The sequence below is a fragment of the Emys orbicularis genome, chromosome 12, assembly GCF_028017835.1.
Source record: "Emys orbicularis isolate rEmyOrb1 chromosome 12, rEmyOrb1.hap1, whole genome shotgun sequence".
Taxonomy (NCBI): domain Eukaryota; kingdom Metazoa; phylum Chordata; order Testudines; family Emydidae; genus Emys; species Emys orbicularis.
This window is the reverse complement of record NC_088694.1, coordinates 7111782-7139677: the sequence shown is the minus strand read 5'-3', so window position 1 is coordinate 7139677 and position 27896 is coordinate 7111782. Positions and strand designations below refer to the sequence as shown.

Here is a 27896-nt window from a genome sequence, read left to right as displayed (position 1 = left end):
GCATTTGTACCGGTGTCATCTCTGAGACACCTGCAATTTATTGTCTACACTTCTGCTTTCACTTCCCCCCACCACCACCATTTCTAAACTGTGCATTTAAAAAGATACTATTCTTTTTTGATTTTGGGGCGGTAAGAGCCAAGGCAATTGGAGTGTGTGGCAGCCTGACAGACTCCCCCAGACAAGGAGGCAATCCCACGAGGCTGCTCTTCAAGTGGGAACCTGACCTTCACGCTCTTTCCCTGGGGAGTTGCTGGGAGGAAAAGGGAGCTCTAGCGGCAATTTCAAAGGGGTTCTATGCATGCCGCCCGATCCAATCTCGGGGCCTACATGTGCAATTATGTGGATGAAATTCTGAAAACCCGGGGGCTAAATTAACAATCGCATGGGCGGTTGTTCTAGTTTGTGCATGCAGTCACCATGCACAATTGCACACACACACTGGCAGAATTGACCGTCTGTGTGTGCCGTCATGGGAACTGCACGTGCAAATTGGGCATGGATTTTGTGCGAGCTTTTTGTGAGCCTGTGGCAATCTGACCCTGAGAATCTCGAGAGTCAGTGAATGTAACAGACGAGCACTCCACTCACGTGGGGCTTCTTGTGTAAATTTTTACTGGCTGAGCATTAAGTTTAAAATGGCCTATAAATAAATACATCGCTTGTTGTGTGTCTGAGTCTGTCACCTCCTCATTTACTGTTCTGAGTTCTGCCTTTACCCTGGAATCGCAGCAACTGAGAACAATAGTAGCAATGCAAGTAAAGAGCTGTGGGGGCAGGTGAACAAAGCCGTTCTATCTCGCATCGTGAGCATCAACACAGCATAGAAAAATTCAACGTGAGGCCTGTGTTGGTGCCATTAAACAAAAGATGAGCTCACTATCACTCACGTTGAATAAGAGTGGCACATCTCCTCCTCCTCCTCTCTTCCCTCATGCTTGTTAACATGAATAATTAAGTCAACCTTCTGTTATCGGCTGTCTGGCTGTATTTTCCCTACCCTGTCACAGCTAAACCTCCTTTCTGGTTAAGAATAGGCTAAGAACTTTGAGAACATCAGTCCGCTAAACTCAAGCAGAAACTCTTGGCAGTAGAAAAGAGGGTCGGGCTTGGTGTCTAATATTTGTGTGTTTACACATTTCATTGACTTTTTCAAGCTTCCTGGAGCCATTGATGGTACTGAAATAACAGGAGAGCTGGTCTCCTGATGCTGTTTCATTTCCCAGGTGGTAGCAATGCTATGGGAAGGCCAGATGGTGTGTTACTTGGACCAATAAATTGTTCTCCAAGACTAACAATGGTGGTGAAAAATGAAAACTTTAAAAATACTCAGCTATTGAGGTTTTGCCCAAATGCCAAGAGATTCACGTTGAAGCAGGTTTCTGTGGAGCTCCCGTGCATTTTCCATGCACAGATTTGTATAAGCCCTTAGTTCCTGGGTACCTCACAGCTCCCTAAGTTATGCTCTGTAGACAACGATCCTGTGTGCGCATTCATGCATGTGTGTCAGTCATTTGAGATAAGAAGTAAACTATTCCATTTTCACTGGTAGATACAGGAGCATCTAGGGAGTGGAACTCATTCCCCCAGGATGTCTGCCTTAGCTCGTCCCCTTCCCATTTTTCCAAAGGCCTCTGAAAATACTGACCCACATCTTTGACTGAGTCTTCGAGCTCCCTTCTGTGCTGCCCAGATCCTAGTGTGGCTGTGTACCGGGCTGGTCGTAACTTAGAGTGGCCATCAGTGACCCTGCGGGGCTGATACAGCAGCTGGGAATTGCTGAGCTGTAGGGAAGCCCCAGCCAAGTTCTGGTTTCCCTGCACGTGCCCCCTACACTGACTCCAAGGAGGGAGGCGGGGGTCGTGTTGGAGCCGTATTGCTGGAGAATGCCGCTATAGGGCTGCTTTGGGCAGGCAGGGTGGCAGAAGGCTCACATTAATAGCCGTGTTGATTTCAGTGGGGCTACTTGTCAGGGCGAGGGTGCATGTGTGTGTGATCTCAAGCCCAGAGAGCTTGTATTTAAACCTTATCGACTCAGTAGTAACCAGCACCTGCTGTCAGCCGCAGTCAAGCGTGCGATTCCCTGATCTGTCCCCGCCTTCCCAGGTGGAAAATAACCTTTGGTTCCTGTAGTTACCTCCTTATACAACAGCAACGGCTGCTCCACACTAGGGGCTCCCAATCTAGTCCTTTAGAAATTGAATTGGGATTTTAGGACCTGATCTTGCAAGGTTAAAATCTGTGCCTAAGCATGGGAGAAGTCCCACTCGGGCATTAGTATGCCATGCAGACACATCTCTGAATTCTTCCTTTGCTAGGAGCATACCATGCTATTTCCTAGGGAACTCTTCATTGTTACGGGTGTCGTCAAAAGCGTGTCTTGATGAAGGTCATTTTTGATATGACAGTAGACAGCTAACTAGGGGTGCGTCAACTGCAGTGTAAGCCCGGGACTATGGGACCCAGGCTTGTGGACTGGATGTTTCCAAGCCCTCGCTTGAGCCTCCGCACTGCATTGTCAACCTGGGTTTGCAGTTGCTGAATTTGAGTCTCCCAGCCGTGCTAACATCCATAGTGCAATATGAAGAACTTCTGACTTGGGTCTGCGGCTTGACCTGTGTCCACACTGCAAAATGACAGGGCTAGGACCTGAGTCACCGTGTGACTTGGGCTCTGACCCACCTTCCCCCCCCCCACAACCTGGGCCCTGAATACTTGCCGACTGGAGTCAGATTTTTGTGTGTGTGGACGGAAGGGGGGCTTGGGCTCAAACCTGACTTGGAGCCTGAGTTTAGTGTGCAGTGTAAATATTCCCTCAAGCTCCAGGATCAGTTACTGCATTAAGGCTTGTTGCTGACTGTTCCGGTACAGTGTAGATTTTAAGGTAGGTTAATTACACAGGCAAATGGCTGATCCTGGGCATATTGGCACACCATAAAGTTTTGCAAATCCCAACCTGCAGGAGTGAGGACTCCAGAGTCGCTAAAGATGTCATGGAGTTTTCTCAGAGAAATACAAACCTGTTGCCAGTTTTTAGAAGGTGGGGATGACAACCCTGTTTGACATTACAGTCCGCTGGGCATGGCATTAGTATGAACGATCATCTATACCATGAGACTTAGCGTATTGCTGGCTAATGTTTTATTTATAGTCAGTACCGCAGTGTGCTTATAGATAAGCCCTCTGAGTCTCCAGATATTTGTAGGGAAGATGGCTGGTGAATTGTATGATTCAGCACGCAACATTGAGCACAGTTGCTTACTCAAACAGAAGGAAATGTGTTTGCCCTCAACACCAATGTGAATAAGCCCAAATCTTTCCTGTAATTTCACATGGCAGCAAGGGCAGAGATGAAGTTACAGGAGGCCTGCCATTCTGTAACCCATTGTGTTCAGTGGCTGTAGAATCACCATGCAGGGAACAGTGTTTTCTTCATTCATTTTTCCATTTCCATTTAGTCTGCTTTGGAGCATTAACCAATGATTAATTTCATAGGCTCTTTACAGCGTTGGCACCTTCAGAACACAACAAAGGGATTAAAAAAGCCCAGCTGTCTTTCTTGTTATCTGTAATGAAGCAGGAACTTAGCAACTTCAGTGATCTGATTTTAGAGTAAAATTTAAGATTGCAAACATGCTCAGAAAACTGTAAATCAGGCTTAAGGTTTGGAATGCAAAAGCAAGAGGGAAATAACACCAGAATAGCTGGCAAAAAGAGACAAGTCATGGAATCTAAACATCTTTGCTAGAAGGGGGAAAGTATGAATTAATAAAATGCAGTACAGTTGGATCCCGATCCTGTCAACGATTTCAAATATAGCCTTCGGGTCCACAGCATGAAGTAATTATGAAACAGGACGTTTCAAATGGGAGCCAGTGAGATTCACTCTATCTTTAGCAAACTTTAAAGATTCCCAGTGCCCAATCTGTGGCGTGTTGTGGTTCCCCATATTTAGTCTCACTTAGTGGAGTCTCGTGTTTTAATATCGGCTCACAGATTTTTCTAAGAGAGTAGGGAAAAGGTTCCTGGAGGCTCTGTTTTGAGCATCAAGCACATTCTTGAATCATTTAACTAATCAGACATGTCAAAGGGTCTTTTACTTATGTCTGTGAACTCAGTCTCGCTTTTCCATGTGCATGGTGTAAGATGGAAGATGGAAGATGGAAGGTGACCCCATGATCTGGTGAGTTCTGGATGGTATGAGCCAGCAGACTGACATCTGGATTGGAAACTCCCCTTTTACTTCTGTGGAGAGGCCTAACCCTAACTCATATTCTGATGTTTCTAATCCTACAGGGTGCTTTAGGACCTGCAGGGCCGCCTGGACCAGCTGTAAGTAATTCTGAGTATTTGCAGACTTGTGTAACGTAATATAGGTGCAGAATTCCCCATAGTAAAGTACCAGCAAAGCCCGTTTTGATGACAGCTATCTCATTGTGAGGGTCAGATCACAGGGCAAGAAAAGATGTGGGTCTTGTCTTGAACCAAACATAAGGGCTCAAAGATGAAAAGAGATCATGTACTAAGTAGAGATTTTGGCCGGGAGGGGGCTGTATTAAAATATATATATTTAAAATATATAAAACCAGTTCTAGCTGTCAAAGGCTTGATCCAAAGCCCACTGAACTCAGTAGGAGACTTTCTATTGCTTCAGTGAGCTTTGGCCCAACATTTATAAATTACCCAGCGTGGTTCCTGTCAGCAGTGGACATATGCCAACTCATCGGCCATTGCGCTGGGCGAGATAAGGTCTTTTCCAGCCTATAAAAAGGAGCTGTCAAAATGTTCAGCCTGTTGAACCATCCAGCTGGTTAAGCATCCTCAGAGACTTTATAATAATTCTGAAATCCACACAGCTGTGTTAGAAGATCTCTTTATTTACTGGGGAGTCACATTTAACCATCGCTATTTGGACCAATGGTATTACAGAAAAATTTAGAGCTAAATCCACATTGATCAGTACTGATGTCTTAGTAACAAAGCCCCTCAAAAAGCCTACTGGGAAATTAAATGATGGGCATGTGTTTAATTCCAGATATAACCTCTCCACTGAAATACTGCATTTAAAAAACCTTGGCTCCTTAATGCTGAAAAATCAAATAGCCTTTTCCAAGGTGATGATTATTATGGTATTAAAAATCCAGCTTCTCAGCCCAGGGAGCTAACAGGCATGACTAACTCAGTGTGCAACATCAGCGCATGCTACTGACACCGCTGCTCCTGCTGGTCCTCTCTTCTTATGACCAGGAGTAGGGTGACCAGATGTCCCGATTTTATAGGGACAGTCCCGATATTTGGGGCTTTTTCTTATATAGGCTCCTATTACCCCCCACCCCCTGTCCTGATTTTTCACACTTGCTATCTGGTCACCCTAACCAGGAGGCAGAATATCGAGGTGCACAAAGAGTCAAGCATTCCGGTTGCTTGTCAGTTTCAATAGACTGTCCGCTCCCGAGGTCAGAACGGGCGAGATGGGATAACATACCTCGCCCACATGTGACATGGCCTATGTTGTACTGCAGGTCAGACTAGGTGATCACAGTGCCCCCTTGTGGCCTTGGAATCGATGATCTCTCGATGATATCGGAAACTCTGTGTTTACGGGCCAGAAGCCGGTCACACAACTCGGTCACATAACATTAACTCGGTCACAGTCCTTATTTTGTCGGGGATGGTAGATTTTTTTTTTTCATATCCCCAGAGAGATGGTTTTCTTTTAATGTAGCTTTTAACAGGTGCCAAGAGAAGTGGCTCCCCAACAGCAAAAGATTTGTAGAGAAAACTAGGTTAAAAAAGAAACGGAGGGGAGGCTATATTTCTACCCTGATATGTGCACATGACCCGTTGATGGGTCACTGGATGAATCTTGCAGCAGAGAATAGCCCACGGGCAACAAAGAGGAAAAGTGAACACAAAATACAGATGACAAATCTAGGTAGGGTGACCAGACAGCAAGTGTGAAAAATCAGGACAGTGGGTGGGGGGTAATATGAGCCTATATAAGAAAAAGTCCCAAAAATCGGGACTGTCCCTATAAAATCGGGACATCTGGTCACCCTAAATCTAGGATTCAGTAACTGTCTCTGGCTCCACTTTCTGACTAAATTAGAATAATAGATGCTAGGGGAGTGTTGAGGGGGGGGAAGTGGTTTTTTGATACAATGATCCACTCTTTGTGTGGTCAGTTTCCAAATGATCTTTCTTTGTTTTAAATTTTGTTTTCAGGGCAAAGGACTGCCAGGCCCTCCGGTAAGTAGCAGCATCTTTCCCAGGGCTGGTCTACACTACAACATTGGGTCAACTTTGCTACATTGCTCAGGGGTGTGAAAAATTCACTCCGCAGAGCAACATAGCTAGGTTGGCCTAAGTTTTAAGAGTAGACCAGGCCTCAAAAAGGGGGTTTAAATTATTACATTGGTTGTGTTCTAGTTCGGTATTTTCTCCAAAACCCACCCACAGACCCAGATCCTTGAGTGCTCTGAGCCACGCAAAATCCAGTGGGTGTGAAGCCATGGCTAAGGATGGCCTGATGCACCCTTTACATTACTGGAGGCCAGTTTGGCCTCTGATGTGAATTAGAGATGCCACAGGGTGCAGCAGCTTTGTAACTGGTGGGAACATTGCTTTCCCCTGGAAGGGGATACCTCTTGGGGACAGGGCACAGGTAGCCAGGGAGTGTCTGTGTTTGTATAGAGAGCATCTGGCCAATGGGGTGATAAGGTGTGTAAGGGAGGGATGTAAGATTGGACCAGTCCCTGAGTGGGAGGGGTGAGCAGCGTAAAGCTGTACTGTGAGGGCTTTCCTGGGTAGCAGCATGGGTAATGTTCTAGCTCTATTTTACAGGGGCCTCCAGGAGCCAGCGGACTCCCGGGTGGAAACGGACTTCAGGGGTCACCTGTGAGTTTCCTTTGCTGTTTAATTCCCATTGATTGAACATCCTGCAGCCACGGAAGAACAAGGTCTATTTCTGGCCTCTTGCTGCACTTGGGAAGGTTAATGAGAGTATGACACCACACTTGCTCTGTGAATAGGCCAGCAGGAGATGCCATTCCCTGTACTGGCTAGTGCGGAGGGTATGTGTCAGCTACCATGCCAGAGCTGCTCAAGTGTTCAGTCAACTCGCCCTCTAGTGGCTGCAGTCTACAGGGCGTGTAAGCTGTAACTGCGAAGGAAGTCTTTGTTTCTCATGCTACATGTGTGCAGGTTAGCTGGTGACAACGGCGTCCATTCTTTGTGGCAGGGGATTTGTCACACCTGGAGCTCAAGTGTGTCACTGGCATGAAGCCATTTAATATATTGCAGTCATGCACAAAATTTGCATTCACATTTCGAAGTACAATTCCTGAGGACTTATGCCTCGGACTGAAGGAATGCAGGTGCAAATACTCAGATTTGTCCTTGCAATTCCTTTGGCAGACACAAAAGCATCTGCAGAAAGAGACACCAGGGCTCAGTCCTCTTCTAGACATGTCCCCTTACGCCACATTAAAAAATGTGATTGCACTTTCATTTCTTTTCGGATTTTCAGTCAAGTTATTAATATAGTGAAATTGTCCCAAGAAAACCTTCTTATCCTCATTCATCTCATATATAGTATTTGGGGCCTGCCCCACTCCCATTGGATTGAACGGCAAAACGTCTGTTGATTTGAGTGGAAACAGGATTGGGTCCTTCAGTGAACTCTTTTTTCCTAAGAGAGATTCTACAGAGGGTGTATATGGGAATTCTTATTATTTCTCACTCCTTTTAGGGACCATCAGGTCTTCCAGGATTCCCAGGACAGCCTGGACCTCCAGGGCCTCCAGTAAGTTGTGATTTTTCCATGTAGAAAGCTAAACTTGGTGTGATTTTTGGAATCTTCTTCTTGTGCCCGTGGAAGCAGCTGACAGGGCAGTTGCATTTTATTTGCTGTTTTAGGTTCAAACTCCCACTTAAGTTGAAGTGTTCCCTACACGCTAAAAACAATGCATTAGAGCAGTGGTTCTCAAACTTTAGCAACCCGAGGACCCCCATTTTGAATTAAAATTTTTCACAGACCCCCAAGGCCCCTGCTCAGCTCCAGGCCCTGCCCCCACTCCACCCCTTCCCCCAAGGCCCCGCCCCACCTTTTCCTGTCCCCGCTTCTCCCCTACCCCTCCACTTCCCTGCCTCTTTTCGTCCCCTCCCCCGAGCACGCCCCATCCCCGCTTCTCCCCCTCCCTCCCAGCACCTCCTGCACACCCCAGACATGATTCCGCCCCCTTCCCCCGAGCGCACCCGTTCCTTCCCCTCCCTCCCAGCGCCTCCTGCACGCCACTGAGCAGCTGTTCCCCGGTGTGCAGAAGGGGGAGAGTTATGGGAGGGAGGGGGAGGAGTTGATCAGCAGGGCTCGCAGACCCCCTGGGATACCCTCGCGGTCCCCTGTTTGAGCAACACTGCATTAGAGGGAAAGCAATGACTGTTTATTTCCCGTGCTTATGAGTGTTTATTATTCCTGCTGATGCCGAGTGGGCAGGGCATGATGCAATGCCATGTGGCTTCAGGGCACACACTGATCACGGGAAAGATTTTTCCTCCCGGGTAACCATGGTGTGATTGGCCGTATTGTTATGGGATTTTTCTTCACGTTCCTCAAAAACAGCTGGTCTTGGGGCCTGATCGGGTGAAGATGATCCTGTGAAGATGTCTGGCTCCCTGTCTGGAGGGATTGCTTACTCTGACAGAGGCAAGAGCCGGTATCAGATGGAGCGACAGTCTGATGCACTATATCAGACCCTGTGTTCCTGTGATCCCATGCCCTTGTGTGGGTTGCTGGCTGTTGGGATTTAACTTGTGCATCTAAAAGCATGAGCCTCTGTCTACTGTGTGAGCTAAAACAGCCACCTCTGTTAGCTATGGTTGTACTAGCCTCCCCAACCACTGTGTGTACCAGCAGCCATCCCAAGAGGGGGACGGACGCCATGCGGGGTCACACATATCCTAAAACTAGCTTTTGTGTGTAGTGGAGTAATTGTGCAGGTAGGGTTGTTGGTAATTACATATAACTGAGGAGATGGGTCTCCTTTTAAAGACTTCTGCATTAGACAATGAGTGGAAAGTCCCACCCCTATAAAGGGAAATTCTCTGTAAGATACCAATCTTGGGAACATGGAATTGGGGTTCCCTCTGGAAAATGTACTCCTTGGAAAACATGGTTCCTCCCCACATCCTGCAGATATAACCACACCTCTATGTTGGTCTGCTTAAGCCACAGCCATTGTGTTGGCAGCTGTATGGTCTAGTGGTTAGAGCACATGACTAGCTGTCAGGGCTCCTGGATTCTGGGGTTCTGTTGCTAACTCTGCCACTGATTTGAGGTGGGTGACCTTGCTTCATTGATAGCGTGATCAGACAGCAAGTGTGAAAAATCAGGACCGGGGGTGGGGGGTAATAGGAGCCTATATAAGATAAAGACCCAAAAATCGGCACTGTCCCTATAAAATCGGGACATCTGGTCACCCTACTTCATCCATCTCTGGAAGATGTAAGTGGCTCATAGGCCTGACGCTGGCCATCTGCCAAGGGGTGTGTGACTTGGGCAAGCCATTCAACCTAGTGCTGCCTCCATTTTATCTCCCTGTAAAAGGAGTGTAAATATATTGACCTAGCTAACTCATGAATGTCTGTGAAGTGCTTTGAGGGGCTTGGATGAAAAAGGCAATACAGAAGTAGAAAATATCTCTGTCAATAAAATTATGTTTTTTGGAGATAACATTTCCTTTGGTGCTTTGTGTTGATATAGTTAAAAGTCCAAATGTTCTTGGTTATAGGGTCTTCCAGGGGTTCTTCCTGATGGCAGTGGGGACCTTCAGGTAGGTTTTTCTTTATATTGTAGCAACACATTGTTAACTTAACCCCTTAAACAATTTTTTATGTATGGATTTGGGTGAACATAGGTCTGTTTTAATGTGCAAGGGCTAGATCATGCAAACATGCCTGGGAGTAGCATTACCCATTAAATTAATGGAGCTGTTGTGTGGATAATGTCTTCCAGGTGCATGAGTATTTGCCCTATCAGGGCCTTGGACTCTTTCAAGTATGCAGATATTTTAGTGCTGTTTCAGGATATTCCTTGTCATTTTACTTCAATTTGATCCTTGCTTCCCTACTGTTGATTTTGCATATGTTTGATCCCGTGCCAGTTTAATAAAAACAAATTTTAGCATTTGACAACTGATGACAATTTTTCATGCATCTGTTTCAAACAGAAAAGGTCAAATTTGTTTTGCTGTTTATTTCCATGGGCAGCAGCACCTTGCTCCCATGAGCATAATCCTTGTTTGTTCTTTCCTTTTTGAGCAAATGTCTTGATTTCTTTATTTCAAAGGAATGAAACAGACATTAAGGTAATGAGCAATATAAGTGATATTTCAAGATTTCCCAGCTGTTGTTATGACAGCTTCTTTGCTTTCCTAATTAGAGTACTCCAAAAAAGCTTCTGTTTTGTTGACACTGCCTTTTGGGAAAGACTTCTGGAATATAATAGAAAATAACTTTTTGGTAATTTTTTAGGCCACTTTATAGAATTTAATAGAAAACTATCTCCCTGCTACAGAATTATATACAAAAGTAAAAAAAAAAAAAAAAAAAAACACCTATAGAAAGATCTCATTCTTTATTTTCTATATAGAATCCTCTTAAACTTTTATACAGCTTTTGATTTAATCCCTGTGAAATTCTAGAAGACTCTCCCTTGTGGGCCAGACGCAGCTTGAGAATCTGTTGATAGTTTGCTTCATTTTTAACTAAATTCCCATTCCTGTAAACTTTCATGCATGAGCTTTTCCTTTGATCGGGTGAGATCAGTACAACTTCTAATGGGAGTAAAGTTAAGTGTATTCCTAATTGTTTGCATGACCGAGCCCAAGTTTTCCAGTAGAGCAAGATCAGTGGACATGGTCTGCTGTAAATAAATATCCTTGTTCTTTTTAAAATACGGTTTAGGGCCTGATTCAAAGCCCACGGAAGTGAGTATTGATGTCTCTAGGCCCTATGTTTTCCAGACTCAGCCAGGGTTGCAGTCCATATTAGGAAGTCTAGATAGAAGAGACCGTATTACTCTCGATCCAGGCATGCAACTCCCATTGACATGTACAGTAGGTGATTGGCTTGGGTGATGCAAAAGAAGAAGGTTTTCTAACCATCAGAGGCATGAGGTTCCAATAGGAACAGTGAGGTCAAATAACCTAACTAGTTTTGAGATGGAGCTTGGTAAGTTTATGAACAGGATTCTGTGCTGGAGTTGCCTGTGATAGCAGGGGGCTGGACTCATGACCCAGGAGGTCCCTTCCAGTCCTGAGTTCCTAGGTATACGTTCATAGGAGATGTCTAAAATTGAGTTGGGGCTTTACGGCCTGGATTACAGAATCCATCCATGTGCCCAGCTTTGTTTCATGTTTTGCTCCCAAGCCCCTGAGGCCACCTGCTAAGTTTAGACTTGAGAAAATCCTCTCCTGTTGTTGAAAGGCGCTATGAAGTGGCAGTCGTTACCTCTTTTGTGTGTTAATCAGTCTCTCTAATTAGGCCACAGAACAGATTCCAGCATCACAGGAAGCAAACCTGGAGGTTATTAACTAGAACTGGACTAAATATTTCTCAAATTTTGCTGAAAAATGTCGATTTTTTTTCATTAAATGTTCAGGTTTTTGGAGGCAGTGTGGCCTAGTGGATAGAGCACTGGACGGGGACTCAGGAGATCTGGGTTCTATTCCCAGCTCTGCCACTGGTCTGCTGGGTGACCTAGGGCAAGTCACTTCATCTCCCTGTGCCTCAGTTGCCCCATCTGTAAAATGGGATAGTGATACTGGCTTCCCTCTGTAAAGTGCTTGAGTTCTACTGATGAAAAGTGCTATAAGAGCTACAAGGTGGGGGAGGTAATATCTTTTATGGGACCAACTTCTGTTGGTGAGAGAGACGAGCTTTCAGGCTACACAGAGCTCTTCTTCCAGTCTGGGAAAGGTACTCCGGTCTGGTCTACACTACAGACCTATATCGGTATGAGTACTTCGCTCAGGGGTGTGAAAAATCCACACCCCTGAGCAATGTAGTCATACCAACCTAACCCCCCACGTGGAGAGCGCTGTGTCAGCGGGAGAGTTAATCCTCTCGGGGAGGTGGATTAACTATGCAGACCGGAGACCTCTCTCCCCTCATCTTCATGAAACCATTACAGCAGTGCAAACCGCCCATGCAGCGTTTTAAGTGTAGACTTGCCCTCGGTGTTACACGGCGGAACATTCAAGGTGAATTGGGCAGTTAACACACTGAGCACCTTGCCCAGACCGGAGGAAGAGCTCTTGTAGCTCCAAAGCGTGTCTCTCTCTCTCCAACAGAAGTTGGTCCAATAACAGCTATTACTTCCCCCGCCTTGTCTCTCTCATATCCTGGAACCGACACGGCTACAGCAACCCTGCAAACAATAGATAAGAGCTAGGTATTAGGGTTAGTATCATTGACCAGCATATTTCCCCCCACAATAATAATGACACCCACCTTGCTCCAAACACCCATTGTCTGTGCTAGCTAAACCCACGGCTGTTTGTTTTGTGCAGTGCCCCGCTCTCTGCCCCCCAGGCCCTCCGGGTCCTCCAGGAATGCCAGGATTCAAGGTAAGAAAAATATCCTCTGTAAACACAAGGAGTTGAGTCCCAGAACGTGTGGCAGCGGGAGGCCCTGTGGCTGAGAGCAGGACTCAGGTTTACACTGTACAAAGTACACTACAGTCCTCCTTTATCCGAGCCGGTGGGTCTTGGAGTACGTTACCCGGACACAAAATGCCACCAGCCTTTATTTTCAAGAGACAAGTGAAGGATACAGGCCCCATCCTGCTCTCAGCACATGGCATTCCCATTAACATCCATGGGAGTTCCAAACACACAGGGCTTGATCCCGCCAGGTGCCCCGATCCACCAAAGCACTTAACCACACCCCCCCCGCCCCCATTGATTGCAGTGGGAGAATTTGCAGTGCTTAAAGTTAAGCACGTGCTTAAGTGCTTTGCTAAATCAGGGCTCTGGGTCCTTGCAGGATTGATCTCAGAGTCTCTCTTTGTTAGCTGTAATTTTGACTGTCTCCACTGCAACTGGGGGGGTGCTCCCCAGCGCACGAAGATAGATGTACTTGCTCTGCTCCAATTAGTGCGCTAAAAATAGGAGTGTGTCTGGGATAGCAAGGGCAGCGGCTCGGGGTAGCTACCTGAGTACAAACCCACCCGGACCCCCCTGGGCATGTCTCAGGCAAGTAGCCCGAGCTGCTGCCCTTGCTACCCTGCTCTTTTACATGCTAGCTGGAGCACCGCTAGCCCATGCCTGCCTCCCCATCCCCTTAGAAACACATCCCGGGTTTTTAAAGTACACTTATCACTGTGATGCAGAGATACCTATTGTATTGTGGAGGGCATAACTCACATGACCAAATACCATTTCACCCTATTTCCCGCCTACCGTAGAACCCAACTGCTCCTCGGTTTACAATGTGCTGCTGGCAGTATGTACATTCAAGGCTGCAGGGGGCGTTCAGCCGCACTGAAAGGCAATACCCCTCACTTCCCATCCCCCACCTTGCACGGATTGGGTACCGAATATATAGTTCATCTGTCTGGTGGGACCAAACCTCATCTCAGCTTCTCAGCCAGCTGCTCTGGTGCTGAGCTGGGGGAGCTCAGTTTCTCTAATCCTTGCAGCAATATTTAGCAGATGTAGAGGGCCAATCCTGCAGGAGGCTGAGTGTCTCCTGGGGAAATACTGGTGTCCTTCAGCTCCCATGGAATTCAGCCCTCTGCAGGAAATGCTCAGCTCCCCAGAGAACTGAGAGATCGTTAGAAACACATACAGTCAACTGTTAGTGGTAAGGGGTGAAATTCAAGGCCCGCGAAATAAGCAAGTCTCCGAATAGGGCTTAAGTAATGGATAGGTCCTGAGCTGATCCTCTGCACAGTGAGGAATTTCACCCACTAACTAGTATTAGTATGGTCTTTTGCCACAATAGTAGTGGGGATGGAAGGAAATGAAGCAAGGCAGAGTTTTATATCCAGCTCGTTCGAGTGTATATGGGTTCATTGCCAGCCTGACGGGGTTGCCGTAGCTGTAATAATGAGCTGTGGAAGGTTAAATACCCTTTTGCATGAATGGGCTTTTAAAAAAATGTAAAGACCTAGGGTAACATTTTTCAAAAGCACCCAAACCCCATTTTCAAAAGTGACACAGGGCAACATTTTCAAAAGCACTTAAGACCCATTTTCAAAAGTGACTGGGACTTTTGGTTCTCAGTCACTTAGATGATTTTGAAAATTTTATCCTTAGGCATTTAGGAACTGTAACATGGGCAGCCCCCTCGTGGCCAGAGATCACTCTGTGGTGCCCTGCCTCTGTTTCCCTCTCTTCAGGGCCCTTTCAGAATTCACAGTTCAAAGGTGGTTCCCATTTATTTAGTCCTTTGGTACATACCAGCACCAAGCAGTTCAATGTCTCTCTCATGACTAATCCCAGATAACACAAACTCTCACAGCCTTCATCCCAGCTGGCCTTTACTGTCTCTCCCCTGTGTGCACAAGGTCTCTCCCAGACCTCCCTGCCTTGACAGCTTTCTCCCACTCTCTCCTGCTTCTTCAGCATTTCCCCTGCTGACTCAGGGCCCTGCAGTCTCCTGGGCTTCCCCACCCCACATCAACTTCCTGCCCACTTTTTCCCCCAGGATCGCCTGGTGTCAACCTAGGTGTGGCTAGTCCTGTAATCGGGGCTGGCTTAACCCTTAGCTCTCCAGCCCCTGGGGCATGTCACCCTGTTACAGGAACCTAAAGTCTCCATTGGAAGACGCTTTTGAAAATAGGACTTAGGCATTTTTGAAAATGTTACCCATCCTTCACAACTTTAGTAGAATACATTCCAATAGACACGGACACGTCTGGATCAACTGCTTGTCTATCCTAAATGCAACACCCATCCAGGAAATGAGGAATGATGCTACACAGCAGATGCGTAAATTCCTCTCCAATAACTTCAGTCAGTTCCTTGCCTTGCTTTAAATCCTGTGTCCCTCTTATATAGCTTAGCCTGCCACAGAGCAATAATGAAACTCTCAGCTCATTCTTGATTTTATTTTTAGGGGCATACAGGCCACAAAGGAGAACCTGGGGAAATAGGAAAAGATGGTGAGAAGGTAAAACTCTGTTTAAAGAAAAAAATTAGATTTTTTTTTTTTTTTTAAAGCATAAGACCAAGGGATTTCTCTCAGGATGATGCCAGGGCGGAATGAGACAATTGGTTGGACAGCAAGGGAAAGCCCGTTATTTGATTGTACTTGGCATGTGGACTGAAGATCATTAGCCTCCATCATTTTGTGTGTGAGAGAGAATATTTCAGCTAAAAAAAATGAATCATTTTGATGATCACAAATTTCAAGCGTGGACTCTAAATTGGCACCTGCAGTTTTGCTGTGCCTGGTTTTGCAGCTCATGCAAATGCTGCATTGATCACACAAGTTGGTTAGTGAGTTGCCTTCACTATCTGACCAATTGACAGAGACGCTATTTGTGGGTGGAAGAAATTGCATAGAGGCAGAACGTGAGGCCATAGTTTTGGTGAGGGAGGGTCCGGGGAAGTGATTGGTGGGGAGGGTTAGCATGGAGAAGATTCTTGGGAAGAAGGTTACCAGGATCTAGGGTGAGATTTATCATTGCATCTTGTCTAACTCTCTGGTTTTCTATCCCCAGGGAGACGCAGGCCCTCCAGGTCCTCCGGGGATTCCAGGCAGTGTCGGCCTGCAGGTAAAATCTGCCTTTCAAACCAAAGCAGTCCCCTGATGCTCCCCCCAGTCATGCAGGGTTTCAGTGTGAAATGCGAACGGTTGGGGTCTGTCCATGTGGCTCTGGGATCAAGTCCCAGGCCAGCCCCTCTCACCCATTGTGGACACGGCAGTGCGCTGCTGGTAACAGACTGCAGTGAGGGCCTGATCCAAAGCCACTGACGTCCATGGAAAGACTCCCTTTGAGTTGCATGGGCCTTGCCTCGGGCCTGGTAGTGGTGCCATCCTGTGGATGAAACATTCAAGTGAGTACACATCTCATGGGCCCAGGTGGAGGCCGAAGGGCCCGTGCCACGTTTGAATGGGAATGGGACTGAGCTCTGCACTGGGTCGTATGGATCCCCATGGTAAAAGCGTGGCTGCCTCACAATGCCGTCTGGTGGCCTCAGTGCAGCCCTGCACACAGCACCTCAGCTCAGTTTCCCTTCTTGGATCTCCAAATAAACCCCACACAGGGTTTTTCCAGTGCTATCACAACCGCCCTCCTTAGGGTCTGATTTATTAACTTAAAGTTCAAAGCGAAACACAAAAGTTTTCCCTCCAGCCTTCAGTTCGGTACAGCCCAACCCCCACCCACACCTCCACCCCAGTCTGGTCAGAGTCCTTCCTGCCTTAGCAGGCTGCTCCCAGCACTTTCTAGCTCTGGGTTTTCCCAGCAGGCGCCTCTCTCACTACAGCCTCTTGAGCATCCCCCATATTGCTGCCTCTGTCTGCTATAAATAGAAAATTGCCTGGTTCCCCTCAAGTGGGGCTCATTCTGTCATCAGGGTTGGCTTGGCCTCAGGCTCCCCAGCCCAAAGGCAAGTCCCCCCACACCGTTATACCCCCCCTCCCTGAATCTATCCCTCCCCAACAGAAGAACCAGACTGTATTGTCTCAGTCTGAGACCTCTCTGCTTTGGGGAGAGGTTCTTGGGGACAGGGTTTGTTGTCGTCCCCAAATCCCTCTGCTCATCACTGTTTCTTAAGGCTTCTTTGCCTTGGCTTTTAGGTTTTCACTTCCCCGACTTTATCTCTTTCCGTTTCACTGTTTTATATTTGACTGATTGGCTTTTAACGGGTTGTTTTTCTCACCTAGGGGCCAAGAGGGTTAAGAGGCCTCATTGGCCCAGAGGGTCCAGTCGGGGACAGGGTAAGTAACTATCATCTTCTCCAGACTTTCCCCTGGACTTTTCCCTCGTTAAACCCATGCAGAATAAAATAAATTAGCCATTAGAGATCACTGCCTCTAGTTAATTTCCTGTCCACGTCCTGCGAGAGCAAAGCTCTTGGCAGCTATTAGACACTGTGTGAATAAAGTTACACGTGGCATTACTTCCCGTTGCCCTGTGGGATGACTGGACAAGGGAAGCCCCATGAAGGTGAAAACTGTGGGCCTAATCCTGCAAGCTCTCCAGGCAGGGGACTCACCTTGAAGACAGCGGGAGTTCTGTGCATGGGGTATCCACAGGATCGGACCCTATCTTAGAGTAATAACCTAAGCGTGGGGGGAGAAGCTGATCTCCTGTGACGATACGAAGATGCTATTGAGCCTTGCAAAGGGCTGGGGAATGGAACATCTTCTGAATGTTTTGCATGTGATTCCCATCTGGAAAGAAAAGCTGAAGAACCAATGGGAGGACAAAGATTTTTTAGAATATGGGGGTGGGGGGGGGGAATCATGAACATTGATGTCCTACGGTGTCCAATCCTGTACCACTGACTTCAGTGAGAGTAGGATCAAGCCCTTACTGAACAATGGTGACTGACCAGCATGGTCTTCTTCGGGTGTGCCTGGACATTAGCTCAGGGGTTAACAGCTGAGTTTGAAGATGCCATGTCCTTCTATAGGGCCAAGTACATTACCAAGGCTTCACAGCTGTGAGTGTTATGAGTCTGGTGAGGAGATAACAGCAAGGAGACCCAGAGTGAAAACCTGCTGATTTAGACCAAGATCCTCTGCTGGAGTCTATTAAGATCCTAACAGTTATTAAGAAGCATGTTGCGACTTTCCATTGACATGCATGTGCTTTCTTGCTTTGTAAAAATAATTCAGCTAGGGGTGTGGCTAGGTTGTCTGGTCCAGAAGAGTCCTGATGGCCGCATTTTAATGCTGTCTTATTGTTTTTAGGGACCTATTGGTTTCAGAGGGCCACCAGGACTCCCAGGACCTCCAGGGAAAGCAGTATGTATCCATTCTTACTTTGTTTCCTTTGAATCCTCATGGCCATGGCCTCTAATGTCACTATTGATGCCTAATGCTTGCTTTCACCAGGCCAAACCTTCCACTGCCAGTGAACAACAGAACCGCCCAGTTCCCTCACCAGAAATAACACACATGTTGCATCAGCACAGTGCTTACTGAGTGAGATGTGCACACGCAATTGTATTTCCATAAAGATCTTCCTGGTTCCCACTGGTACCTCTCCCATCTGATACTGGATTGTTCCCATCTTCCTCAGCCCCTTATTCCCCCCCCCCCCTCAGAGCTACATCATCTCCCCTGCCCCAGATTTCATGCTGTCCTCCCCCAACCACCGACAAGTTCTCATTCTGGCCCTCGTAGGTTCAACACCTCCCATAGTTCTTCATTGTCCACCTTTCCCCCCCACACACACACACACTTCAGCAGATGTGGGCTCCCCTTTTATGTGCTTTGTTCATGCCTTCTACACGGGGAGATGTTCCGCTTGGTAAGAGGAGGCTGAGCAAGCTCCACATCTGCTCTCCTGCGGTTCCCTCCTCTTGGCCAGATCCATGTTTAGCTCCCAGCCCAGAAGACCATTTTTCCCCAAGGTAAAATATTCTGTTCTGTGCCAAAGATGCAATTACACATCCTTTTGAACAAATCCTGAGTGAATGGGATTTGTACAGAACTGTGATGGGCTTGGGGCTGGGGGACAGAATCCACACACCTACCTGTGGACAGTTCTCCAGTCTCTCTATACCGCCCAATTATAGGTTCCTGTTTTAAGACTTAGGGACACTTGAGCCATTGGATTGTGGACCCAGTAACCACACCATCCACCCTGCCTGACCTGCCACCAAGCCTCTCCTCCACTGTGGTTTATATGGAGCCCAGTTCTATGTTGCATGGTGGATGCAGAGTCCCTTAGCCCATTTGCTTTGCAACCACCCACCCCCCCAGTGGTGGGACTGCGGCTGGTCCACTACACTGGGGAAATTCACCCTAAGTGAACTAAATTCAGGTCTTGTCACTTTCCCACACAACAGCATTAAACTACTGCAATCAGGATCCAAGCGGTAACAGGTGAAGTTTCCCTCCCCCCTCACCACCGTATTTAACAAAGAGGGTACTTCAGATGAACATGGGAAAGAGTGTCCCTACCCTGTGGGATCACTGCCTGAGTCCCAAATGCAATCCACCCATGTGCACAGTATTAGAGATTGTATCTGTGAAAGCATAGCAGCACTCCTAGGGAAATGTGGGCATCCCTCATGCCTGGCATGGCTAATTCCCCATCTTAGTGTTGGTCATCAAGACGGAGATGGTTAATGGTTTTCTTTTTTCATTCCAGGGAGACCGAGGAGACAGAGGGCCTCAAGGGTTCAGAGGGCCCAAAGGGGATACTGTAAGTGCAATAAAACACTTGCCTACTAAAATATTGAACATGAAGTCTAGTTTACAGTTGTATTAAGGCTTGCCTCTTTCATTCTATTTGTGTCGCTTTGCTGGCAGAAGGAAAAATTCTCAAGGTAGGTTAGAAACTGACAACCTTCATGCCTCTGGATGAGAGGCACTTCTGGGTGAGAGACACATAGATGGATTCAAGGAGAATCCTTGGATCTGTTTAACTCAACCCTGTGCTCCAAAGGGGTCTCAGAGCACTGCATTTACTTTCCAGTGTGAGATGTTATGACCTTGATCCAGGTCCCATGTCAACTTAATCTTGCAAGAAATCCTTCTGAAATGTCTTTATGTAGCAACTGCTACTGATCAGGAGATGGAAGATAGTTCTGTTCCCAGTTCTGCTCTCAATTCTCTGGGTGGCCTTGGGCAAGTTACTTAATCGCTCTGTGCCTCAGTTTCCCAATTTGTAAAATGGGGATGATACCTATTAATCCTTATAAATCACTTCCGGGTCTGTGAATGAAAATCACTGGATAAATGCTAAGTAGTGATAGTTATTATTTCTATGAATCAGAGTGTTAAAAATATTATTGCTGCTCTTAAAACAAATCTAGGAAAGATCTTTAGAAACAAACTTTTGCAAGTTTTCTTCATGGAAAATAGTGCACTTGTGCATGTATTATATCTGGTCATAGGTCAGAGCTTTCGACAGGATATTACCTTGTACACAGTTCAATCATTTGTTGTATCTTTTTGTCTGAAGTTCAGGTTGGAAGAAGAGTAGAGTTTAGCAAGATTTCTATACTCCTCCTAATCCTTTTACTTGCTCCATTAGTCAGACTAGTTATTTAATCCTTGATATTTCCCATCAAGCAGGGCTCAAGTGAGTGGGAGGAAAGCAGGGATATTTTCCCAGCCATTCTGAGAAAGCTGAGCTTTAAGGCTCAGATTTGTAATGGTGTCTAGGCGTTCTGTCGCTAAGTATTGCAAGGTCTAAATGACCTACTCAGCTACATCCCATTTTCAAAAGTGACTAAGAAACCTGTGTCTCACTGAAAATCAATTGGACTTAGGCCGCTAAATGCCTAGCCATCTAAGTCACTTAGGCCTTAGAACACTAAGTGGAGCAACATATAAATACCTTTAAAAGTGTGAGCCTACGGGCTCGGGGCTTGATTCAACAGCCATTGGTGTCAATGGGAGTTTGCTCATTTGGGTCAGGCTGCTGATGCTGAGACGTGATGAGCACACATCTTCCGCTGGGCTCATGCTCTAAATGAGCTAGTTATCCATCTGTGGATCGCTCAAGGTCAATCACAAACTGAATGAAATGAACCTATACTGTTAAAATGTGAATGTTGAATTTATTTAATGCTTTTACCTAAAGGCTGTTTCTCTGGATATTTCCAGCACTGGATGATAAATGACTTGTGTGTTTCTAGGGTAGACCTGGACCAAAAGGATCGCCAGGGACCGGTGGACCCATAGGAGAACCTGTAAGTCAGATTTTAAAATTACAAGTCTCTGTGTTCCCTGCTTCATGACTTTACAATACAGCAAACGTTAGAAGAACGTATGTTGTTTCTGTTTGATGTAGTCTCCACATCAAGGGCTACATTTTCAAAGTTGTCTGAACCTGGACCCTGAGAGTCTGTTTATGCAACCCATGCTCATGTTCAAGCCCAGAGCTGGTTCTATAGAAGTCAGTGGCAAATTTCCCTTTGACCTCAGTAAGTTTGGAATTTGGCCCATTCGTTAATTTGGCCCATTGCAGTTGATGGGACTATTTGCCTGACTGTATCCTAACAGGAGTGAAGGCTGCACAATCTGACCGTACAGTTACATCTACAATTTAATGCCCAAGCAGCATTTCTGCAGTTGGTTGTCTAAACGGAAAGGTCTGCAGACTTAAAACGTCGCAGGGCTAAATTTAGAGGATGCATTTGAAAGTGTAACCCTGAAATTTAATATAATCAAATCACTTACTGGTTCCGGCTTAAAATTTAAAATATATTGGACAGTAATGATGACATTGGGTAACTGAAGTGTATGTGTTTGTGGAATTTGTTAGTGCTGTGTTCTCTGAAGTTAGAATCTGGGCTGTATTGTTATGATCTAGAATTTATATTGTGGTTAAGAATAGATGATCTGCAACATCATATCCAGAGTTAGTGAAACCTATAACCAATGGTGGATTCATAGCCTTAATGAGCAATAATTCCTATGTCTACACTTCCGCGGTAAGTCAACCTAAGTTACGCAGTCGATGTAGCTTCGGTCGACTTACTGCGGTGTCTACGCCGCGCTGTCTCCCGTCGACTTACCTTACTCTTCTCATTCCGGGTGGAGTACCGGGGTCAACCGGAGAGCGCTCTGCCATCGATTTAGCGGGTTTTCACTAGACCCGCTAAATCAACCCCTGGTGCATCGATTGCCAGAGCGTCGATCTGGCGGTAGTGTAGACATAGCCTAATACTTTTGGGGGACTTTATAATTCAACACTAAAGGACTGATTGATCCTTATATGTTTCTGAATCTTTGCATGAGACTTTGCAATCAATGGTGTCTGTGTCACAATCTTATTCTGCATTGTGCGCTTATTCAGGGCATGCCTGGCAAAGATGGACGAGATGGAACGCCTGGACTCGATGGTGAGAAGGTTTGTAAAATCCTATTTCAACACCACATAGAAAGATTTCGATTGCTGTCATCCACCGTACCCGGGTATAGGCTTTCCTGGAGAAAAAGCAATGCTTGAAAGACTTTGGCTCAAGAGAGAGATTTCCTGTAGTGTCACTCAGGCAGAAGAGGAAGATAGTTCATACTGATCACCTTGGGGAAATGCCAACAAGAAATTAAACCCAAAGTTTATGTGACATAATGAACAGAATTAGCTGGTATGACCAGGGTTAAGTGACAGATCCTTATTACACAATGACTAATTCTAAAGCCACTTATTTGTGGTGAAACTTGCAGTATAAGGGGTCTCTTTACAATAAAAGGTTAATGTCCTTTCAGGGCTGTTGGTGGAGACATCCTTTTGTTCTCATCACTTACAAGGAAAGTGCTGTTAAGTGCCAGAGGGTTAGACATGTAACTGTGAGGTTCCAATTTCGGAAGGAGACCTTGGCAGGTGATCTCATGGAAATACACCTATTGGTCCTGGGGAAAAGCGACAGCCTTCACAAGTGAGAAATTAGAAGCTGTGGGTAGGGTTTTCAAAAACACCTAAAACAATCAATGGGAGTTGGGTGCCTACTTCCTCTAGGTGCTTTTGGAATCTCATCCTTTGTGTGCACACAGGCATTGCAATTACCCATTTTGCACCTTCAAATGCCAATTTGTGCCTGCATGTGGTTTTTGCAGACACAACAGGTGAATTTTGACAGGTGCACTCCCCTTAGAATCTTTGTCCAGGAATGTACGCAAAGGCCTGATTCTCCTCTCGCTTACACTCACTTTGCATCAATGTAACTTTATTGATTTCAGGGGAGTTTTTTCTTTATTTATGCCAGTGTGACTTAGAACATTATTAGGCTCTATAAAAGTTTAAGGCGTGATTCTGATCTTGCGAACAGCCATGTAAATCAGGAGTAACTCACTGAAATCAGTGGAGATGCACTGGCTTGAAGCTGGCTTGTGAACGGAGAATCCGATCCAAAATGTCCTACTTTGAACATTGAACTTAAATGTTGGAATGTTTAGCGACTCACTGTGTGGTATAATAATAAAAATGTGCACAGATTTTCCGAGAGGGTATAAACGGGATTAATTCATCCAAAGGGGCTTTTCTAAAGTCACAAGATTACAAGCGATTCTGGATTCTACAAATATTGGGTGGATGGGAAATAAAGCCTGCCTGGAAAACGTCTGTTTGCGGAAGAGTCGCCCCTGACTAATGTGAGTAGCATTAGATCAGTCAATTGTCCATCTTAACCTATCGCTGTTTACAGGGTGACGCTGCCCGCTTCGGTCCTCCTGGAGAGAAGGGGCCAAACGGACTTCCTGTGAGTATCACAGTATTGTTGCCATAAAGGGGTTGGAACATCTTGCCCAATGCAGGAGTGATACTTCTCTGTCATTTGACTGAGATGGAGGACACAAGAACAGCTATTTCTCACCTTGGGCCAGATTTTGGAAGGCACTGAGGCATCTAATTCACACTGGGAGGTGCCTAGATGTCTTTCAAAATCTAACCTCTTGTCTCACCGTGTGTCTCAAACCTTTAAGCCCATGAATAAGACTCTCTTCTCATGGTGCAACGTGAGAACGCCAGATGTCTGTGCACAGTATATTATACAGACTGGAAACAATCTGGGATATTTGCACAGTCAACCATGGCAATACAGATAGAAACATGGTTAAAGAGAAATGATCTGATCCAATCCAGTTGCAGCCAAAAGACTTTGTTGGGACTTTAGGAGAAGATAAAGTGATTCTGTCCCCTGCAGTTGGCGATAATCAACTAGTAACACTCCAGATTCTCATGTCAGTCACAGCTGTGTCAGTGTGAAGTGACTCAATTGAAAATGGCACACCTCCTGCCCCAGTGCCACCACAATGGAGCGGCTGAAACCCTAGGCAAGTCGCCATGGTGTTAGTGTGTGTCCTAATATTTCAGAAAGAAAACAAAGAGGAAAAATGTTAGCATCGTAATGACATTTATCCCTTAGCCTAAGGGGCTAAGGCTTGGAAGTCAGGAGACCAGAGTCTACAGTATTCCTAACGCTGACTTACTCTAAGACATTGTTGGCCAAATTATTTAACATCTCTGGTCTCCAATTTCTTCATCAGTAAAATGGGGATCAAAATACGTACCCCTCCCCTGCTTTGTAAAGCTTGTTGAGTATTGTTGAATGAAAGGTGCTATATAAGTACAAACTACTATTATTATTATTGTATTTTTCATGTTCGCCTTTCTTTCCCATTATCGTCAGTGGGAAGTGTATGGGTAGCACTCTGGATAATGAACTAGATGGTAATTTCTCCCATTATTTTCACATGGAAAAATGTCTCTAATAGAAACATATGTCCTGTGATTCTAAATGCCCATATATGTTTAATCAGACAGTAAATGTTACTTTCTACAAACTGCACAATTTCTGCTGTTGTGATTTTTTTTTTTTTTCAGGGGTTACCAGGAAGACCAGGTCACAAGGGTCCAAAGGGTGAACTAGTAAGTGAAGGATGAGTTTTCACTGGGAAACTATTGTGTGTGTCATCTTAGTGCATTGCAGTTTTAGGCCCAATCTGGCAACACTTACACACATGCTTAATTTTGAGCACCAGAATGGTCTCACTGAACTTAAAGGACTGAAAACACGTGCATAAATATTTACAGGATTGCGTCCTTGGGGATCAAGGCCTGCATTTCTTTTTAAAACTGACCTGCTTGAGTCACCTGTTGAGGTGACACAATGTGGATATTCTGCTCACTGTGCACATTGTACCTTCTCAGGTGTTTCTCAAAAGGACTTTTGAAGATCTCACTTTGATGGATATTTCGGGAAATTGAAATGCAAAAGTATAAAATGCGCAATCCAGTCTCCAATGAGTAAATATCCAGTGCAGGGGGTTTAGTCGTGGGAAGATCCCTCAAGTTTCTTTAGACAGTCTGCTTCAATTCCAAAGACCGCCAACGGACCTCTGATAACCCTACCAGTGGCAGAATTTTGGAATTTGCCTCTCTGCTGCCAAACTTTCGCCCTGAAGTCACGAGACTTGACATGGCTGCCACACAATATGTGTAAAATGGCACTCTCAGTAAATCTGCATCAACAGTCCCCTTCAAGATAAGCTACAAGGAATCTTTACAACAATGCATTTCATTCCTACACTTTGAGACACCAGGCTGGCTCTCAGCAATGTTTGATGAAAGAAAATCTGAAACAGATTGAGGCAACTCATCATAAAATTGCTCATTAAAGTGTATTTGTTCCGACTTTCCCTCCCTTTCAATCTTCTATCTAGCATCAGCCTCATTATTATGTAAGGTATACAAAGGCTACTAATCCTCATGCTTCAGGGTGTACACTGATCATTGGCTGAGGTCAGGAGGGAATTCCTCCCACTTATGGTGTTCCATAATATATTGGAAGTCCCAGCATGTGCACTTTAGCATAACTGTCCTATAGTTTTATATATTATAAGAATTCTTCTCTTCTTGGAGTTTTATTGTTGTCTTTTAGCACGTTTTGTTATCTCATTTCCCCAGCAAGACTTTAATTTCATCCTTTTCCTTCCAGCTGGTTGGTAGAGAAGTTACAGAAGTGACTATGAAGTTCCGCCCAATTGACTGTTTGTTTTCCCCACTACAGGGTAGTCCTGGAGAGATGGGAGAGGCAGGTCCATCGGGAGAGCCCGGTATCCCTGTAGGTATCTCCACATCTTACATATATCACGAACTCTGTTCAGTGCCTCTTAAATTCCATCACTAAGCCTGAGCTCATGTGCTGCTTCTCTGGCACAATTGAGCTTGGCATATCCGTAATAAGTGATATGAACTTCTCTCTCTCGCTCTCTCACACACACGTGCATATATATGTATATATGGTTTTTATACAAAGATATATAAAAAGTATATGTACACAGTGTGGTAATGCGGGCTGACAAAACAGTCCTTCACTTGTGGATGTAGAAACATTATGTGTGATTTTATCTGGGGAGTGGGATGTGGGATGTAAGTCACATGTCAGTTCATTAGAAACTCAAATACCACTTACCCTGCTGCAGTGGGGTCAAACAAGCAGTTTAGGGAGGCGGTGTGCCCTAGAGGATAATACACTGGACTGGGACTCAGGAAACCCAGGTTCTATTCTTGGCTCTGCCATTGGCCTGCTGGGTGACCTGGAGCAAGTCACTTCACTGCTCTCTGCCTCAGTTTCCCATTCTGTAAAATGGGGCTAATGATACTGACCTCCTTTGTAAAGCAGTTTGAGATCTATGAATGATAAGTGCTATATAAGAGCTAGGTATTGTTGTTATAATTTATTAACTAGCTGATACCCATGAACTGACAGTGATGTGAGACATGAATGATATATTTGTGTAATGGTTTTCCAGTGGGTTGGGAAGGGTGGAGTTCCCACTTGAAGAACAGCACCGATGACGTTTTGATATTGTTGATAGGGTGATGCCGGTATCCCTGGTGAGAGAGGTGAGCCCGGACCTAGAGGATCATCTGTAAGTAGAACATTGCTTCTTCAAGTATAACCTTTCTGCAGTTAAAAAACAGCACTGTTATCAATCTTCAGAGCCACCATCAAGCTAAAATAAAAGGTTCCATCCTCTACTGGCGTAACGTCTGTGGATTTACACCAGCAGAGAATTTAGCCCAAAGTAAATGGGCCAAGATCGCCTCTCTTTTACCCCAGTGTAAATGTGGAGTAACCAAATTGAAGTCACCGTGCTTATTCCACATTTACATTGAGGTGGCGGAGAGGAGAATTTGTCCCATGTGATTCATGTGGCTGGTGCTCTTACATGATGGCAGCTTGGACAATCAGCACCTCCTTGATTTGGTATAATAAGGGTTTTTCTGGAATGCCCGGCGCCCAGCACTCTAAACGTGAAAGCCGTCCCTTTTAGGTGTCATTCAGAGATACTAAGGCCAGAAGGGACCACTGGGATCATCTAGTCTGACCTCCTGCGTAACGCAGGCCAGAGAACTGCCCCAAAATAATTCCCATTTGAACTAGAGCAGATCTGTTAGAAAAACATCCAACCTTGATTTTAAAATTGCCAGTGATGGAGAATCCACCACAGACCTTGGTAAATTTTCCCCACAGTTAATGACCCTCACTGTTAAAAATGTATGCTGTGTTCCTATTCTGAACTTGTCTACCTTCAACTTCCAGCCATTGGGCCATTGTCTGCTAGATTTAAAGAGCCCATTATCAAATCTCATAGCTGTAGAAAATGTTTACAACAAAATTTGAAATCATACAACTCACCTAGGTTAGTTACAGCCTTGAAACTTGGAAGAGGTGTGTCGAAAGGTTTGCAAACATGCAGGGAGCCCATTGCACTCTTTTGTGCAAAGTTTTGCCCGTTTATGGTTTGCATTAAAATCACACAAAACTCATGACCGCACAATTTGATGCAAAAGAAGGTCACGTTTGAGGCTTTCGAGGATATTTCATTTTGGGACACTGAGACAGCACAAACCTGTGGGGATTTTGAAAAGGAAGCGTTTGTGTGAAATGAAACAGTGGATTTTGCCCAGCTCTAATCGCTTGGGTTTTTCCCCTCACCTGTAAATTGTAAAGAATTTCTGGTTTGAAGCATCCAAAACAGGATGCTTCATACCCATTCTCAGCATTGTCACAGAGCACAGAGAATAAAGAGCTATGAGCGCTGTAATGAAGGAAGAGTCTACAAATAATTGCATTTCTGCCCATTGGGTTCCTGCAGAATGGTGTAAGATAAGAAACTGGCTTCGTTCACAATATTAAAAATTCCAGGACACCATTTATTTTCCTATTATACCAACAAGTGCTACTGTTGTG

The 27896-nt window shown here is 45.5% G+C and overlaps 1 protein-coding gene across 1 annotated transcript in view; it reads left to right on the top strand.

Annotated features, from left to right (window-relative positions):
* The window catches only part of COL9A3 (collagen type IX alpha 3 chain), a 68188-nt gene that overhangs the window by 18907 nt on the left and 21385 nt on the right, over window positions 1-27896 (top strand). The window contains exons 6-22 of the mRNA XM_065414984.1: window positions 4297-4332; window positions 6226-6249; window positions 6844-6897; window positions 7751-7804; window positions 9789-9830; window positions 12570-12626; window positions 15121-15174; window positions 15728-15781; window positions 16897-16950; window positions 17929-17982; window positions 19337-19390; window positions 20832-20885; window positions 21995-22048; window positions 23343-23396; window positions 24521-24565; window positions 25707-25760; window positions 26518-26571. Of these exons, the coding sequence (XP_065271056.1) occupies window positions 4297-4332; window positions 6226-6249; window positions 6844-6897; window positions 7751-7804; window positions 9789-9830; window positions 12570-12626; window positions 15121-15174; window positions 15728-15781; window positions 16897-16950; window positions 17929-17982; window positions 19337-19390; window positions 20832-20885; window positions 21995-22048; window positions 23343-23396; window positions 24521-24565; window positions 25707-25760; window positions 26518-26571 (852 nt within the window). The remainder of the gene's footprint in view (window positions 1-4296; window positions 4333-6225; window positions 6250-6843; window positions 6898-7750; window positions 7805-9788; window positions 9831-12569; window positions 12627-15120; window positions 15175-15727; window positions 15782-16896; window positions 16951-17928; window positions 17983-19336; window positions 19391-20831; window positions 20886-21994; window positions 22049-23342; window positions 23397-24520; window positions 24566-25706; window positions 25761-26517; window positions 26572-27896) is intronic.